The 17,502-nt window shown below is 44.5% G+C and overlaps 1 protein-coding gene across 2 annotated transcripts in view; it reads right to left on the bottom strand.

The window, feature by feature from the left end:
• Positions 1–17,502, bottom strand: part of OCA2 (OCA2 melanosomal transmembrane protein) — a 359,156-nt gene that overhangs the window by 85,800 nt on the left and 255,854 nt on the right. For both annotated transcript variants that reach the window (XM_070572284.1, XM_070572292.1), the window contains one exon: positions 10,179–10,272. In XM_070572284.1, the coding sequence (XP_070428385.1) occupies positions 10,179–10,272 (94 nt within the window). The remainder of the gene's footprint in view (positions 1–10,178; positions 10,273–17,502) is intronic.

Consider the following 17,502-nt stretch of genomic DNA (forward strand, 5'->3'; position numbering starts at 1 on the left):
GACTGGCGAACTGTGAGACACAAATCTGGAGCTGGCTATGGCATTTCGGCATAAGGAAGCAGCCTTCTGAGACTGAAAAACATTAGTAACAGTAGAGCAGGAGGAAGAGGACCAAAGATGGAGTCTGGTGGCATAAGCAAGACCCTCAATGCTGCCTTTTCAGAGAACCTAGTACTGTGTCCTCTGGAATGCAGAGCATGGAGAAAAGTGTGGAATAAATAACCTCAGAGCAAAGTCACCTGCCAGGTTTCTCCACTGGGGGAGGTCCAAAACACCTGCCCTGTTCCCCAGGAGGGGCCCTGGCAAATGAGCTGTGAGTGCAAATGACACTCAGCTGAACACATGTTCCCCTCCTTCCACTCAGTCCTCACCCTCTCTCTGAAACATACAGGTAGCCAAGACCATCAGGTCTGCAGCCAGGGTCACCCACACAAATGTTCACCAAGGTCACAAGCCAGAGCCTCATCTCTCTCTCTGCCTTTCCTCCACATAAGACTTAGACTGGGAGTTTTTTTCAGCGAAAATCATTGAAACAGCATGCCATCTTGTCCATTTACACACTTGCTCTAAGGATGAAATATATTTGATGCATCAACAATATAAGACTTTAGATCTTAAGAGCTCAATAAAAACTTCCATCACCCACAGCCTGTCGAGCCCAAGTCCTGTGCATACCCTGCCTGCCTAAGGTCGGCCCCACTCTGCTTGTGGTCCCTGTGTTTCTGATGTCTCACTTTTATGACAATTCCCTTATTTCCCAGTGAACTTCAGAGTGTATGGCCCCACCCAGAGTATCAGGAAGGGTGAGGGGAGGGGGGAGGTCAGCGGTGGGGGTTGGGGGGGACCATCACCAAGGGAGAGGGATAGCTGCCCCACAGTGGAAGGAAGGGCATGACAGGCTAACACCCAGACTGCTGTGTGCAAGACAGACTTTAGGGCAGTGACAGAGAACACAGGAAGCATGGGTGGGGGACAGTTCAGGTTATAGGTGATGCTGGCTTATTCCAGGTGGTAGAATGATGCTCCCCCATTACAAAGAAGCCCATATCTTAGTGCTCAGGACCTGTGGTTATGCCATTATGTTACCCTGTATGGCAAAGGGGACTTTGCAGACATAATTCAGGTTATGGACCCTGAAATAGGAGGATTACCCTGGATTATCAGGGTGGGCCCAACTGAGTCACATGAACCCTTAAAAGCACAGAACTTTCTTCGGGTGGGAGCAGAAGAGAATCCTCAGAGGGAGAATAGCAGAGATCCCAGGAGGTGTCGCAGGGAGGGGAGGGTAAGCAAGACTCCAGGGACAGTTGGAGGGATCCCAGGGAAGGGGATCAGAGGGATCCCAGAGGGAGTCAAAGAGATCCAGGAGAGATCCCAGGGAGAGTCAAAGGGATGAGGAGGGGGATCAGAGATATGGAGAGGGTTGAAGAGATGGAGGGATGGGTATCAGAGAGATACAGGGGAAGTGGAGGGATTTCCACCGTGAGCAGGATTCCATATACCATTGCTGGCTCTGAGACTTAGGCCCATGTGCAATGACCAAAGAGGCCTCTAGGAGCTATGGGTAGGCCCTGCTGACAGCCAGCTAGGGAATAAGGATCCAGTCTTCCAGCTGCAAGGAACGGGATTCTGCCAATAACCTGAGTGAGCTTGGAAGCAGACCCAACCCCAGAGCCACAAGAAAGGAGCACAGCCTGAGGACACCTTCATCTTGGCCTCATGAGACTCTAAACAGGGACCTAGCTGAGCCACACTTACCTGATAGGCAAGAACTGTGACACAAAAAATCCTCTGAGTTTGTCTATTTGTTATGACCAGAACTGATTCTGGATTTGCATCTTGATTCTGAGATCTGCCTCTGCCCCCTCCCCAGATTTCCATTAGCTTCTTGCTAACTTTTCAATACTAGGCAGGTTCTCTCTTCTACCCAGCAGACCACTCTCCATGAAAATCAGCTCATATTTTCCAGGGCCTCATGGGGAGCCTGTTTTTGGAGAGACAGGACAGAGGCATCACATGGGAGATGTGCAGCAGGCATGAGATCAGAGAGGCAGAGAGCAAGTGCTCAGGAGGCTGGGGTCACTGGGCCCTGGCCAGGCAGGGCTTCCCTGAGGAAGTCACAGATGACAAGGGGAGTTAGACGGCTCCAAGGAGAATGAAATGGAGCAATTAGCTTCAACAAGGCATGTGGGCCCACGCAGGCTTGGGTGTGGGGTAAGTTCTGCTGGAGAAGGAGTTGAAGGAAAAGACCAGATGTCTGCCGAGTGTCTCCTCGGGGCTAGAAGCATTCGAAGGGTTTGGCATGCCTTTTGTCTTCTTATCTTCACCATGACCCTGGAGGTCCCCAGTGTCCCCCTGAAGAAACTAAGGCACAAATAAGCTGAGCAACACACTGAGTTTTCAGGGCTGTGAAGTGGTGGGCCCAGGACTCGAACCAGAAGTTCTGACTCCAGAGGAAGATAAGAGAGGGTGGGACTGAGGCTGCATGACATAAGCCTAAGGCCCTTCTGCAGACAACCACGAAGAGCATCTGAAGGGTCCCAAACAGGTGGTGATATACAAATTCCACAGCAGTGCTGGCCCTAGACAGCCTCCTCTGGGCGCTGTCTCACTGATGTATCCATCCTATCACCCTGGCAGCCAGCCGGCTCCCACTTTGGTTGAGGGGACCTGCCAATGAGACTCCATACTGTTGCCAAGCCATTCTGTCTGGCGATTATTTCCCGGGGCCTGACAAGACTGTTCCCACAGGGAAGTCCTTGTTTCTTGCATGGCCCTGCCCTGCCAGCCTCCATCATAAAGCACGCACCTCTGCGCCTAGGCAATGTCTACCTGCCAGCCCCCCAAACATTGCTACTCCGGGACTTAACATGGAGACCTCTGCTTCTGGATGACACAGAGCTTAACTCCTGATCCAGGGTCACATTCAGCAACCTGTGTGAGCTCTAAAAATAAAAAGCAACACTTTTCTTCTCTGCTGTGAGGGATTAATGACAGAAAAAATACTCCTTTTTCCAGTTAAAATGGCAGGCAGGCATTGCCTGGATGAAGCATCTCGTCATGCTGCAGTTGGTATGAATTCCTCATCTGCTACAGACCACTTGCCAGAAAACAAGAGGCCATTTCCATTTCCTGTTTCACATTGCCAGGGTGAACTGGCTCAGTGCATTAATGTATTCCTGAGCACTTACGGATTCAGGGAACAGAATGGGGAGGTTTTCAAGGATCTGAGGGAAGGGGTAGCAGCTTGATCTCCTGGGTGCACAACAACTTGAACAGGATGAAGAGGTGTGGGTGAGGTCAGAGGGGTAAAGTGAGGAGCCCCGTGACTCAAATTCTTTTCTTGGAAAGTAGATGAGGCAGAGACATGAGCAACGGCTGGACTGACTTCCTTCATGTAAGGCAGTTGCTCAGCTTTTGATTCCTATCCCCTTCTAGGGACTGCAGTGTGTATGACACTATGGGGACTGCTATTCCCCAAAGCCCTGTCTGCACTAGAATAGGCCCTCACAGCCTGACCTCCCTCCCCTAGACCCACCTGTCAGTCATCCCTTTGCACGAAGTCATTCAGCCTCCTGAAGGCCTGGTAACCTGGGAGATAGAATATTAACTGATTAAGTCTCACTGAGCCCTGTTTCTTTAAGAATGCTTTCAGCTACAGAAACCTGACTAACAGCGGCTTACACACACAGGGAAATCACCTCATCCCATGTAATAAGAAGCTTGAGGGCAGAGGGCTGATGGGTTCAGTGTCTCGCTAATGTCAGAGGCAGGTCTCCCCAATTCTCTTGGCCTCTCCCTCCAGTCACAGATGGTTTCGTGGCCACATCTAAGGCAGAAGGCATGGAGAACTGGTATGAATACATTTTTATTAGGGGGGCAAAAGCTACATCAAGAGGCTCCCAAACAGATTTCCCTTGTGTCTTATTGGTCAGTAAAATGAGACAAGGAGAGCGTATGAGCTACTAGAGGGAACATTACAATAGACGGAAGCAAAGAGGAGAGTAGGAACGGTGTTGGGTCAGCCAACCAGCAGATCCTGCACAAATGTACTGGGAACAGAGTATGTCAGCTGGTATAGTGGAAAGAACACTAGATTTGGATTCTGAAGATCTCAACTAAAGTCTCAAATCTGCTAAGCTCTGTAACCATAAGTGATCACTGACTATTTCTTTTATATTAAGAGGTTTTTGGTTAGAAGGAAAGGAAGATGCAAAACAAGATGGTGTTGGCAATACAGAGAGTTTATCTCCTGTGACAAACAGTCAGAGATGGAGCAAGTCAGGACTCAGCACCATCATCCAGGACCAGTTATCTCCATCTATGTGCTCTGCCACCAACAACACTCAGACTTGGGCCCATACTCAGGCTGGAATTGGCTCCAGGCATCTCATTAGTACACATCAGTGAGCAGTATCCAGAAAAAGAAGCAGGACTACTCTCTCTCCTAAGGTTTGTACTCAGGACCCAGGGAAATCATTACCAGAAGCCCCTCCCTCCCCCACAGAAGATACCCCTTCATGTCTCCTTGACTCCAAATGGCTTTGGCTTTGGCAAGGGGCAGGAATCCATCTGCCTGTCCCTGCCTTACCATCAGCAGGGAAGACCTACATCTGAATTAAATGAGGACAGTTGCCACCTTCCCTGGGCATCTGACAGGATAGTTGTGGGCTTCACATAAGATTAAGAATGTGAGAGCAGTATTCAGACATCAATGGTTGCTGCAGCAATTTAATAAGATGCTAGCAGGTTTCTAATGGCACCCCACACATGGCATGGGTTCCACATGGCAGTGAGAAAGAGGTCCTAGTGTCACTACTCTGGATCAAGCCTCCTTTCCAGTTTCCATTAACAGAGGAGCAAACAGAGGTTGGGATTTGTATGTGAACAGCTGTTGCCTGTCTCAGCATGTTTGGGTAATCCTGTGTGGAAAGATGATATATGGTTCTAGAGATAGAACAAGAACATTTTTCAAAACTATTCTCTGCCTTGTTGTTGCTGGACATTTTATCAATTTGTAAAGAATCTCCAATCTAATGTTCTGTGTCAGCCAGTCCAAGTTGGATCAAATATGCCATGCTCTCAGACCAGTGATAATGTCCTGCTTGACAGAGAACACAAAAATTAACTCTATGCACTGGCATTCCCTTTGGCAAGTGGAAGAACCACTTGCCACTCAAGACACAAATATGAGCAAAGGAAAGCAACAGGTTTTAATGCAGCCATGTGCTTCCTGGATTGTCCACAGTCCCTAGGTAACTTTGGCAAAGACACAACATGTGCTTGGACCTATAGCAGTCTTCATTTTTATTTGATCTCTATGTTCCACCAGTAGATATTTAAGTTATTTTTAAAGTTTCTTTTTATCCAACTAACACCTGTATATGGCAACAAATAAAATAGAAGAGCTTGATTGTCAAGGAAATTAACAACCACAATGTGTTCCATGAGCAAATCAAGCTTTTGGGGTTGGGCACAGGGTCACTCCAGCTGGGATGCTAACATTTTTGTACCATTTTTTGCTGAACCTGGAATTTCTAACTACCTGTTTTCAACATAAAGAGTTTAGGAGAAGAAACTAGGGAGCTGGACTGCTAGAATTCAATTCCCCGCTCTGGGATTTATTCATTCTGTGACACTGAGCAAGTTTCTAAGCCTCCTTGGAGTTCTAAAATTTCACAAAGATGGCATTAGGCATGTATCCACTCATGTGCTGCTTCTACTCTAGAAAAGTCACTTCTATTATTTCTTGGATAAACTCCTCCCTTCTGTTTCATTCTGTCCTTCCTGAGATTTTTCTAGTAGTTGAATATTGGATTTCCCATATGGAACTTTTATGTATATAACTTTTTTTCCTGCAATTTCTTCTTTGATTTTTGCCTCTAGATTCTGGGTTATTTCCTTGACTTTATTTTTCAGTCAGCCTGTCTATCTATCTATATTTACTTAGTTTAGTAGTTATACATTTAGTTACTGAGAACATTTTTCCTTCTAGTTTTTCCTTTTTAATTATTTTAATTGCAGTTTTATTTTGAGGTAATTGACAACATGCAGTTGTAAGGAATAATATGGAGTGATCCCATGTACCACTTACCAGTTTTCTTCAATAGTAATATAATTCAAAACCCTACTACAATGTCACAGTCAGGATACTGACATTGATACAGTTAAGTTATAGAACATTTTCATCACCAAAATGGTCCTTCCTGTGGCCCTGTTATGGCCACATCAACTACCTTCTACCCTACCCTGTACTTAACTCCTGCCAACAACTAATCTATTCTACATTTCTATAAATTTCTTATTTCAAGAACGTATATAAATGGAATCATGCAGCATGTAACCTTCTGGGATTGACTTTTTCACTCCACATAATTCTCTGAAGATTCATCAAGGCTGTCATGTGTATCAACAGTTCATTTCTTTTGTTAGTGAATAGCCTTCCATGGTAGGGATGTACCGCAGTTTGCTTAATCATTTATTGTTGAAGGACAGCTGGTTTGTTTCTACTTTGTGGCTACTAAAAATAAAGCTTCCATAAACATTTGCGTACAGGTTTTTGGGTGAATATAAATTTTCATTTCTTTAGAATAAATGCCCACTAGTGTAAATGCTGGGTTTTATGGTACTTGCAGGTTTGGTTTCTAAAGACACTTTCAAACTGTTCTCCGGAGTGATGGTGCCATTTTACAGCCGCAAGAAGAATGTATGAGTTATTTAGTTTCCTCACAACCTCATCAATATTTAATGTTGTCACTATTTTTTATGTTAGCCATTCTTATAGGTGAGTGATGATTTCATGGTTTTAATTTGCAGTTTTCTAATGGCTAATAACGTTGAGCATCCTTTCATGTGCTTATTTGTCATGTATATATTCCCATTTACACATAAATTTCAGAATAATCTTGAATATATATACAAGAAATCTCACTGAGATTTTGCTAGGAATTGCATTAAATCTAAAGATTAATTTGGGGACAAGTCACATCTTTACTATGTTGAGTCTTCCAGTCCCTGAACACAGTTATGTCTTCCCACTTATTTGGATTTTCTTAGATTTCTTTTATCAGCATTTTGTAATTTTCAGTATTTAATTTGTTGAGTAATTATAAATAGTACTGTATATTTAATTGTGATATCCACAAGTTCATGGCTAAAATTGATTTTGGTATATTTATCTTGTATCCTGTGACCTTGCTAAAATTATATATTAATTCTAGGGTTTTTAAAAATAGATTCCTTGGAATCTACATAGACAATCGTGTCATCTGCAGTAGGGACAATTCTATTTCTTTCTTTCTAATCTGTATAGCTTTTATTTCTTTTTCTTGCCTTATTGCACTGGCTGGAACTCCCAGCACTATGTTAAATAAGAAAAGCGAAAGCAGACATTCTTGCCTCGTTCTCAATCTTAGGGGGCATTCAGTTTTTCAACAGTAAGTATGATGCTAGTTGTAGGTGTTTTTGTAGATGCTCTTCATCAAGGTAATGGTATGCTGGACATTTTATTTAAAGAACTATAGAGACTGAAGCAGTAATATTTACTCACAGACACACACCCTGAAAAGGACATCATCATTTGTGCCAGGCTGTCACTGCAGGGCCTGGAGACAATCTAATCTGTTGCTGAGCTGGACCTGGCTTTGTTGCATCTTGAGTTGCATTCAATTTGCTAATAGCTGAAAATGTTTTGAGAGAGAGATCAGGAGTTTCTCTGAAACAAGGATATGAACAGGAGAGTCTGGGGTCTCTGTACTGTATAGTCAAGTCTTCAGTTTCCTAAACCACGGGAGCATTCTTACTTTACAGCCTATTGATTGCTGAGGATTCTCTATGTTCTGAAGTTCTGTCCTGGCTTTCTGCCCTTCAAAAGGTGGCTTTTTCCCCTACCCCCTACTCCAGTGCAGTCTGTGAAGTTCCAGCTTGTCTTCAAAGCTTTTCTCTCATTGCTTCTGCAGCATCCCCAGCTTCATTGCACACTCAGTGAAGGCGCTGAGAGATTTCACTCAAGTTTCTTGCGTCACCCCCAGCCAGAGATGACAGCAGCCATGTTCTCCTCTCCCCTCGGAAGGACTTATCACTTTCTGGAATTTACATCATTTAGTCTCTTTGCATCTTTAGCATACTGATAGGTTTTTTAAAGCTACGATTTTGTAGATCGTGTTTGTTTTGTTTGTTCTCTGTTGTGTAGAGAGCAATGGTCTCTTGCAACCTTATACTTCCTAACTGGATTCAGAAATTCCCTGAAGCAAACTTTGACCAATGAGCACAGGAGACAGCATGGAACAACAGATAAATCTCTCCCTTCCTCCTTCCTTTCCAAAGCACAATGGTTCCATAGGATCTATCTATAAATTGCTCTACCTGAATAAGAACTGGCTTGTTTTCCTTTTGAACCTGTTACTAGCTTAGTAAAGCACCATGCATTTGCCTTTCTCTCCTTCACTGCCTCACCTCACTTCCTCCCTCAGTCTTCCTGCCCGAGATTGCACCTCCCAATAAAGCTTTAGCATGCAAACTTCCTAGCCTGCTAAGGCAGATTTTTCTTAAGATTAATTTGAATTGTTCTTAGCTTTTAGTAAAAAGAGCAACCAAAAGGCATTAGTATCAGACCAGGAAAGATTTTTTTTGTTTCAGACTAACTAGTGAATCACACTCAATTTATATAACAAATGACATTTCACAAACCAACTGAAAACTTCTATTTAAAGTGGTCTTTAAAATGCCAGAACCTGAGGGAATGGGAAATTATGGTTTAATGGGTATGTAGTTTCAGTTTGGGAAGATGAAAAAGTTTTGGAGATAGATGGTGGTGATGGTTGCATAACAATGTGAATGCACTTACTGCCACTGAACTGCACACTTAAAAATGGTTAAAATCATAAGTTTTATGCTATGTGTATTTTGAACAATTTTTTTAAAAATGCCAAACTGAGTCAATGAGAGAGGGTCTCCAATAGAATAAGGGTAGAGTTAACACCCAGCACAACTGGGCATCTGTTATACCACAAACAAGCAACTATCCAATGACCAGAGCAATGAGGTTACAAAGATCCCGAAGCTTAACACCTTTATTGTTCGTTATGGCTGTATCTCTCCTTCCAAAAGGGGCTCAGTCAACAAGTGTTGAATCACAGTTTAGGTTGTCTGCCATATAAATGGTCCATGCTAGCGTCTGTCCTTGACAACCCCCTCCACATTCACTCTACACGTTCTGGGGGACTCAAAACTAGCCCAGGAGGCTTCTCGCCCTGTGAGACCCAGCTCAAACCTCCCTCTCTGAGAGCCCTCCCTGACTTTCCCTCCAGTCTGCAATCTCAAATAAGAACTTGAGGTCTCAGTCACTGAATTAGGTGAATTAGCTGTCTCCAGAAATCATAGCAACTTCATGGAATGACATTAATCCCCCTTTACAAACAAAGAGATAAACTAAACAGAAAGTTACTAATTTAATAGTTAGAGGTCAACCAAAGAACAAAGCAAGCTGGATTATCTAAGCATGCTTGGATATAAGAATAAAAACTTAAAGTGTATCTGGTGTGTGTACATACGATCTTCACAATCCTTTTGTGTTCCATAGGTGGTGAGGCCTCTAAAATGCGAGAAGGACTCTAACACAGCTCCTTCCAAAGACAGTCACATCCAAAGCCCTAGTGTGCTCACCAGAGGTTAGTCTCTCCTGACATTTTCTGTGATTCATCTTGCAATTTCTCCAAAGGACAACAGTCCCCCTCCTCTATGCCCAAAAAAAGAAATCCTTAATCTTTCTTCTTACTCTTAGGTTAGAGTTTCTACTTCTTAGCTCACCCATTCATCACTTCACCACCTCCCCTTGTTAAGGAGAGAATAAGCTGAGACTGGCTTCTGATTCAAGTCCATTTCTAGACACAAGCCACATCTGAACGGTGCAGTGTGGGCACCTTAACTCTGAGACATTAGTAATGACTGTCCTTAGGCCATGGGCTTAGAATGTCAGGGGCAGTTCTGCAGGGAGTGGGAAGTGAAGTCTTCATAGAGGAACTGAGTAGCTCTAGAATTGCTCCAGTCAAAGCTGAAGATGGGTTTCTAGTCACGAGATGATCAGGACTCTCTTTAATTTACTTTCAATTTGGCACACACTAACCAGGCTCACCACAGTGTCAGTGGCCCCTCCCCTCCATGCATCAGCATCCCCTTACCTCCCAGGCAGGCGCCGAGGGCCAGAGCATACATGAGTGGTGGCGCAGGCAGGCTGACCTCGGGGTCTTGGCTGAGGTTCAGGAGCACGGGAATCTGGAGGAAAAGGACATTAACATTACATTCATGGTAGCCCAGAGGAGCTGCCCAAACTGCGACTGACTTGCAAAATCCAAAGCTCTTTTTCAGCAAACTGTAAGGGGCATTAGATGTTCAAAACGAAACCAAAGTTAAATTTGGAATCCACAAAACCTTGAGTTTGAGCCCATTGGTATGTCTTTGTTTCCAGCCATATGACCAGCTAAATGGGTCCCTTCTCCTCAGCTACCCCCCACCCTCACCTCGATGCTTTGAATCTTGAATGGAATAAAGTCGTGTGGAGCCTCACACAATGGCTGGAACCATAATCATCTAACCAGCGTCATCAGTTCTGCAGTGGATCAAGTCCCACACTGACTCCATGCACATATCATCTTATTTAATCCTCAAGCATCCCTCAGGTGTATTTGATATTCCTCCAGTTGATAGATGAGGAAATCAAGGCATGGAGAGGTACAGATCTCGTAAGTGGCCCAGACAGAACCTGAACATAGTTCTCTGATTGCAGACTATACACTGTAAACCTGCGCTAAAATGCTTCTCACCGCTGCCCTCTGAGCAGTCTTCCCAACCCTGCTCATGTTCCTAATATGATAACAGGTATCAGATTTATTAACTAGGCAGTAGATTCTCTAGTAAGTCATGCCAGCATCCAGTGTACCTTTCTGATGGACATAAATTTCACCTTATTGTAATCAGTTAAGCATGTAGTGTTTGTGAAGTTTCTGTAAGACATCTGTGTTCCGAAAACATGCCCCCTTGTGGCTCATGCTGCTAATGAAGGACAGAGAAAGACGTAGCCATTGGGCCTGCTTCCAGCACACTAGGTGGGGAGGTCGGTCCATGTAGTCACTGCTACGCACCTCAGGGCAGCCCATGAGACATTAAGGAAGGACCCCTGCCTTGGGGAAGTTGCCTTGTGTGGACCTCTCTAAAGAACAGGAGGAGAACCCATCCAATGGCAACCATCTGGAAAGGTTTACTCAAAATCATAAGCAGAAAGCTGAAACCAGTGTGGAGATATGTAAGTGACATGTGATTTCATTTGCTGTAGAGAATTAGAGAACAACAGAGTCACGATCTGTTGGACACCAGGTCTCTTGAGGTCATGAAAGTAATAACTCATTGTATATTTGGGAAGACTGGATATTCCCCAGCTCTTTATCCCTGCAATAAGACTTCACGTGCATGCCCTCTGCAGTGGCCCCCCCAGCAGGGCAGATGAATCTACTTCCCTATTCCACTGACTCTGGGCTTGGCCAGTGGATTGCTTTTACCAGAGGAAGGTGGGTGGCCTAGAAAGAAGCATTCCATGTTACTGCAAGCCTCTCTGAATCTTCAGGTTCAGTTGTAAGAAGAATAAGCTGCAGGAGATGCTGCTGCCCCATGGAGTCCCAGAAGATGGATGCATGGAGGGGAGCCCCATCAGCCCCAGTGGAGCCCTGCCCAGCAGGCTGCAGCAAACCTGCTGACTCATGAGCCTACCACACAAGCTCCTCTGCCAGTCCTGCATACAGTTCTCCAGAATTGTCTTATAGGGTCTGAGAAAGAGCCCCTATTATTTGCTGGGTCACAAGGAGCATTTTGAAAAGCTCACTTTTTCATTCTAAGTAGCCCCAAATATTTACCGGAAGAGAAATAAGTAACATCCCAGGATATCCATCTGCTGCAAAAACAGACACTCCTGGCAGAGGGGGCCTCTGAGTAGTCCCCATGGCTGGCATGTTTCAATCTTTGCTCTTGTTGTCTCATGATGAACCCAACTGTTGTCACAGAGTCCATGTTAAACTTGAAGTCTTGCTTCTTTGGAGGAGCAGGTGAAGTGCAGCTTCTCACAGCACCCAGTCGGTCATCAATGAGCAGAGCAAACCTACACTGTATAGTCCCCAGGCACCCTCATACACTGGGCAACATGCTGTCAGTACAAGGCCAGCCTCTGCCCTAAAGGTCCTGCATGCCGCCTGGCTTGAAGAAACAGACTCAGAACAACTAGGCACAGGATGCTGGGCCCTTATCAGAGGCACTGAGGCATAAAAGGAGGAAGGAATGCCTTTGACTCAGTGCTATTTTTGATTTTTATCAAGATAAGTACACATGTTCTAAACCATATAGTTACAAGTGCCAGATTCTGTTATAGGCTCATGGCAGCAAAAAGTATGCTGTGAAATTGTTTTGAAATCAAGCTCTCTGCTGGAATTTGCAGTTCAGATGAAAGCCCATGCCCTAAACTCTGCCCCAAATTCAAGGATCTACCTGAGGCTCCCACGGCCTGCCCTCCTTCCTTCTGGGACCAGGTCCCTGCCTTGGGCAGGCTCCCTCTCCTCCTCCTACATGAATGCAGTGAGGCCTCACTGGCCTCACACTCACCACCTGCCCCCTCTAGCTCCATCCTCTATACAACCAGCAGTGACCTTTCTATCTTTCAGATCTGACCATGTCACTAGCTCCTCAACCCCATGCCCTCACTCTGAGCAAGGCCCCCTTCTCAAGGCTCTCCTCTCCTTGCACACTCAATCACTTCCATCTTCACAGGTCTGGACCCCAGTGCTGCCTCCCACTCAAGTGCCTTTGCTGGTTCCTATGCCTTAGCCTAGGTGCACTTGATCTTGCCCTCATGTCAATCTCCCACTCAGCCTGTAAGAGGCTTGGGGATCACTCCTCTGAAACCTTTCCTGACCTTCCCAAAGTAGTTGATGTTTTATAATACTTATGCCCAGATATCACATTTAACATAAGGCTCCATCTTCCACTAGGGTGGATGACACTGTCTTGTGTGTGTTCATTTATGTCTTCATGCACTCACTAATTATTCATGAATGCCTACTGCTCTAGTACCCGTCTGTTAATGCTCTAGACACAGGGGATATAGCAGTTAATACAAGAGACAAAACTCTCTGCCCTCAGAGAGCTTACATTATAGTAAGAAGAGAGAGAAAATTTTTAAAAAGTAATGAATAAGAATGTCATAGAAGATGGCAAAGTAGAAAGCTCCAGGAATCCAGCCCTCCACCTAAACAATTATTGAATAGTCAGGAACTGTCTAAAGTAACTGTGTAAGTTTCCTAGGGCTGCCATAACAAAGTACCAAAAACTGGATGGCTTGAAAGAACAGAACTACGTTGTCTCACAGTTTTGAAGAGTAGAAGTCCAAAATCGAGGTGCTGGTAGGGCCATGATCTCCCTGATGGCTCTAGGGGAGGATCCTTCCTTGCCTCTTCTAGTTTCTGGTGGTTACCAGAAATCCTTGGTGTCCCTTGTTTTGTAGATACCTCACTCTGGTCACATGGCCATCTTCTCCTTGTGTGTCTTCACATTGTCTTCCTTCTTCACATGTCTGCCTCTGTGTCCAAATTCCCCATTTTTACAAGGATACCAGTCAGATTGGATTAGGGCCCACCCTAATGAACTAATTTTAATGTAATGATCTCTGTAAAGATCCTACTTCCAAATAAGGTCACATTTGGAGGAACTTGGGGTTAGGACTTCAACATATCTTTTGGGAAGACATAATTCAATCCATAATAGTAACTATTTTGGAAGTCTGGAGCATGGTTGAACACTTTCAGGAGTCAGGGAAGAGATGAATTTTGGCCTTTCTTGCGGTGTTTACCATTCTCCAGACCCCCAGCCCTGTGGCAGACAGCCATGGGGGTAGTAGTCCACCTTTATGTGCAACTTGCTGCTAGCAAGATAGGTAATAAGGACCTAGTCCTTCAAAAATTAGGTTGTTTTTGTTGGCTACTGAGCACTGCTTTTGACCACTGAAGGGCCAGCACATAGGCTGGCCATTGCTCCAACCCCCAAGGGATAAAGCAGCTTCCAGGGGATTTAAAGAAACCACTTGTTTTTCCCACCTTTCGAGTCAGACACTTTAAAAATCTTTTACAGGATACTGGTTGGCTATATAAATAATGGAAGAGAAACATCACTTCAACAACATCAACATCAGAAGACCACACACAACAAGGAATGCATACTTTGAAAAAAAAATAAAGCTTGAAAAAGTCACAAATGGATAGCTCCGGCCTTTGACAAGCAAGATTTAACAATCCCTGAGAGCAGGAGAATTAGATCTCCAGACTTACCAAATCATAATACTCAAAATGCTCAGTTCTCCAAAAAAAACTATACAACATACAAAGAAATAGGAAAGTATGGCCCATTGACAGGGGGGATAAAAGGGAATTTTACAGAAACTGTCTTTGAAGCCCAGACATCAGAACTATTAGTCAAAGATGCTAAACCAACTGTCTTACATATATCTAATTAGCAAAAGAAAACTATAGACAAAGAACAAAATAAGGAAAATGATATATAAAGAAAATGAGAATATTGATAAAGAGAGATAAATTACAAAAAGGAATGAACAGACATCTGGAGCTGAAAAGTACAATAACTGAAAAGAAGACCTCAACTAGAGGAGTTCAACAGCAGATCTGAACAGGCAGAATAGAAGATCAGAAAACTTGAAGATAATACATTTGAAATGATCAAGTCTGAGGTATAGAAGGAAAAAAAGAATAATGAAGAAAAATGTGCAAAGCCTGTGGGACTATCAAATATACAAAAATATGCATTATAAGAGTCCCAGAAGAAGAGAGAAAGGGGCAGAAAAAATGTTTGAAGAAATAATGACCAAAAACTTCCCAAGTTTGGGGCTGGCCCAGTGGTGTAATGGTTAAGTTCACGTGCTTTGTTTCATCAGCCCAGGGTCCACAGGTTCAGGTCCCAGGAGTGGACATATGCACTGCTCATCAAGCCATGTTGTGACTGTGTCCCACAGAGAAAACAGAGGAAGATGGGCACAGTTGTTAGCTCAGGGCTAATTTCCCTCAGCAAAAAGAGGAATATTGGCAATGGTTATTAGCTCAGGGGCCAATCTTCCTAACCAAAACAACAACAACAACACTTCCCAAATTTGAGTAAAGGCATGAATATACATGTACAAGAAACCCCATAAGCTACAAGCAGGATAAACTCAAGTAGACCCACACTAAAACACATTATAGTCAAATTATCAAATCCCAAAGACAGAGAGAATATTGAAAGAAGCAAGAGAGAAATAACTCATCACTTACAAGAGATATTGGAGTGATGTCACCAATATGGTGGAGTAAAAGACCCCAGCCTCCATTCCCCGACAATGATATATAACTAAACAGCTATCCACAAACAAAAGCAGCTCTGAGAGAGCTCTAGAGTTCACTTAAGAAACTTCAGGAGCACAGTGAAACAAAAAACTTGAGAATAACCATACAAAGGTGTGGGGGGGTGGGGAACCAGCTTCATCTTGCCTGCATCATGCCATCCCCCAAGCGAGCCCTGCTCAGTGCCAAGAGGAAACTTCTCCACTAGAAAGGGTTCCCTGGCAAAGGGAGAGTGGGGTGAGCAATCTACTTCCCAGCCTTTCAGGGCACTGAACAAAGGACCCACTTTTGTTTCACCCCACCCCAGAGACTGGCAAACCTAAGATATACAGAGATGGCTAAGAATAAGGAAGAAAAGTAGCTACCAGTATCAGTCACACAGCAGTTCACAGTGACCTGCTCTGCAGATGACTCTGGTAGCTTTTGCCACTGAAGAAACCAATGACCAGCACAGCTGCTGCAGACCTCTTACAGATTTTACCCATTTTTGCCCCACAGTTATTTGTGTTCACTGACACCAGCCACCTGAGTCCTTCCTCACTCCCTCCCCTCCAGCCCCCACCATAGCCTGGGACCATCAGCAGCCAACCCAAGACACTGTAACTGTATGAGTGTAAGACACCAGCCTAGACTTCTGCAGCTGACCCCATCTCTGCACACGCTTGAGGTTAGCCCTTCCAGCTGTGCACTTATGCACCACTGACCTGACACTTATCACTAACTTCCATTGCTATGGGCACACCCATGGAAAGATCCTGCAGCCACAGAAGTGCACACAATATCCAAGGCCCCCACAGCTGCTTGTGGACCCAGATGTGGCCCTATCTCCTGTCACTGGCCTGCTCCACTGGGCTCACCCACAGTTAGCCCCTCCAGCTGTACATCTGCATGCCTCCAGCCTGACTCCAAAAACTAGCCTCCCCTGCCATGCTCCCATGACAAGAACCAGCAGCAATGATACTACATACCAACAGCCAGGCTCCTGAAGCTGCCAGCACAACCTCATTTGACCCCAGCCCTTGCTGCTTTCCCTGGCCCTCACCACCATGTGTGTATTTGTAACTGCCTCTTGCCACCACACAGGCAGCTGCAGCTGGCCCCTGCTGGTAAGTGTGTGCACACCACCAGCTCTGACCACCACTTCTGCCAGCCCCAGTCCCTAGTTACAAGACCTACAGGCACCACTGGGGACCACAACAGACCTTTCAACCTTTGTGGGCCACCCACAGCACTCAACAAGGACCACACAGTGTCAACACCATGGACCCCAGCCAGCTGAGCCAACAAGTCACCACATACCCTGGAACCAGAGCTGCCACAGGCCCGACACTTGGTGCCCTGCACCACTATACCAAGGTCACAGCATGCTCCAGCCTGCCACCAAAGCAGGTGAAGGTCTTTCCTTACTGAAGTCAGTCCACAATGTCTGAAGAGGTGACTGCTTCTTCAAATGCAGATACCTACACAAGGCTACAGTGATCATGAGCAATCAGGGAGATATGACTCCACCAAACAAATACAGCAAATTTCTAGTAACTGACCTCAAAGAAATGGATATACAGGAATTTTCTGACAGAGAAATAATAATTGTTCTAAAGATGCTCAGAGAACTACAAGAGAACACAGATAAACAATTTAACAAAAACAGGAAAACAAAACAAGAACAAAATGAGAAGTTCAACAAAGAGATAGAAAACATTTTAAAAAGTATGTAAAATCAAAGACAAAGAGACAATTCTTAAAGCAGAAAGAGGAAATAAATTTCTCTCATACAAGGGAACCCCCATAAGGTCATCAGTGCATCTTTCAGCAGAAACCTTGCAGTCCACAAGAGAATGAGATAATTATTCAAAGTGCTGAAAGAAAAAAACTGCCAAGCAAGAACACTTCACCCAGCAAAGGTGTCATTCAGAAATGAAAGAAAGATAAACACTTTCCCAGAGAAACAGTAGCTTCAGGACTTCATCACCACCAGACGTGCCTTGCAAGAAATGCTAAAGAAAGTTCTTCAAGCAGAAATGAAAACATGCTAATTAGTAACATGAAAATAAAGTAGAAAACTCACTGATAAAGCTAAGTA

Source organism: Equus przewalskii, chromosome 1 (assembly GCF_037783145.1).
Source record: "Equus przewalskii isolate Varuska chromosome 1, EquPr2, whole genome shotgun sequence".
NCBI classification, from domain to species: domain Eukaryota; kingdom Metazoa; phylum Chordata; class Mammalia; order Perissodactyla; family Equidae; genus Equus; species Equus przewalskii.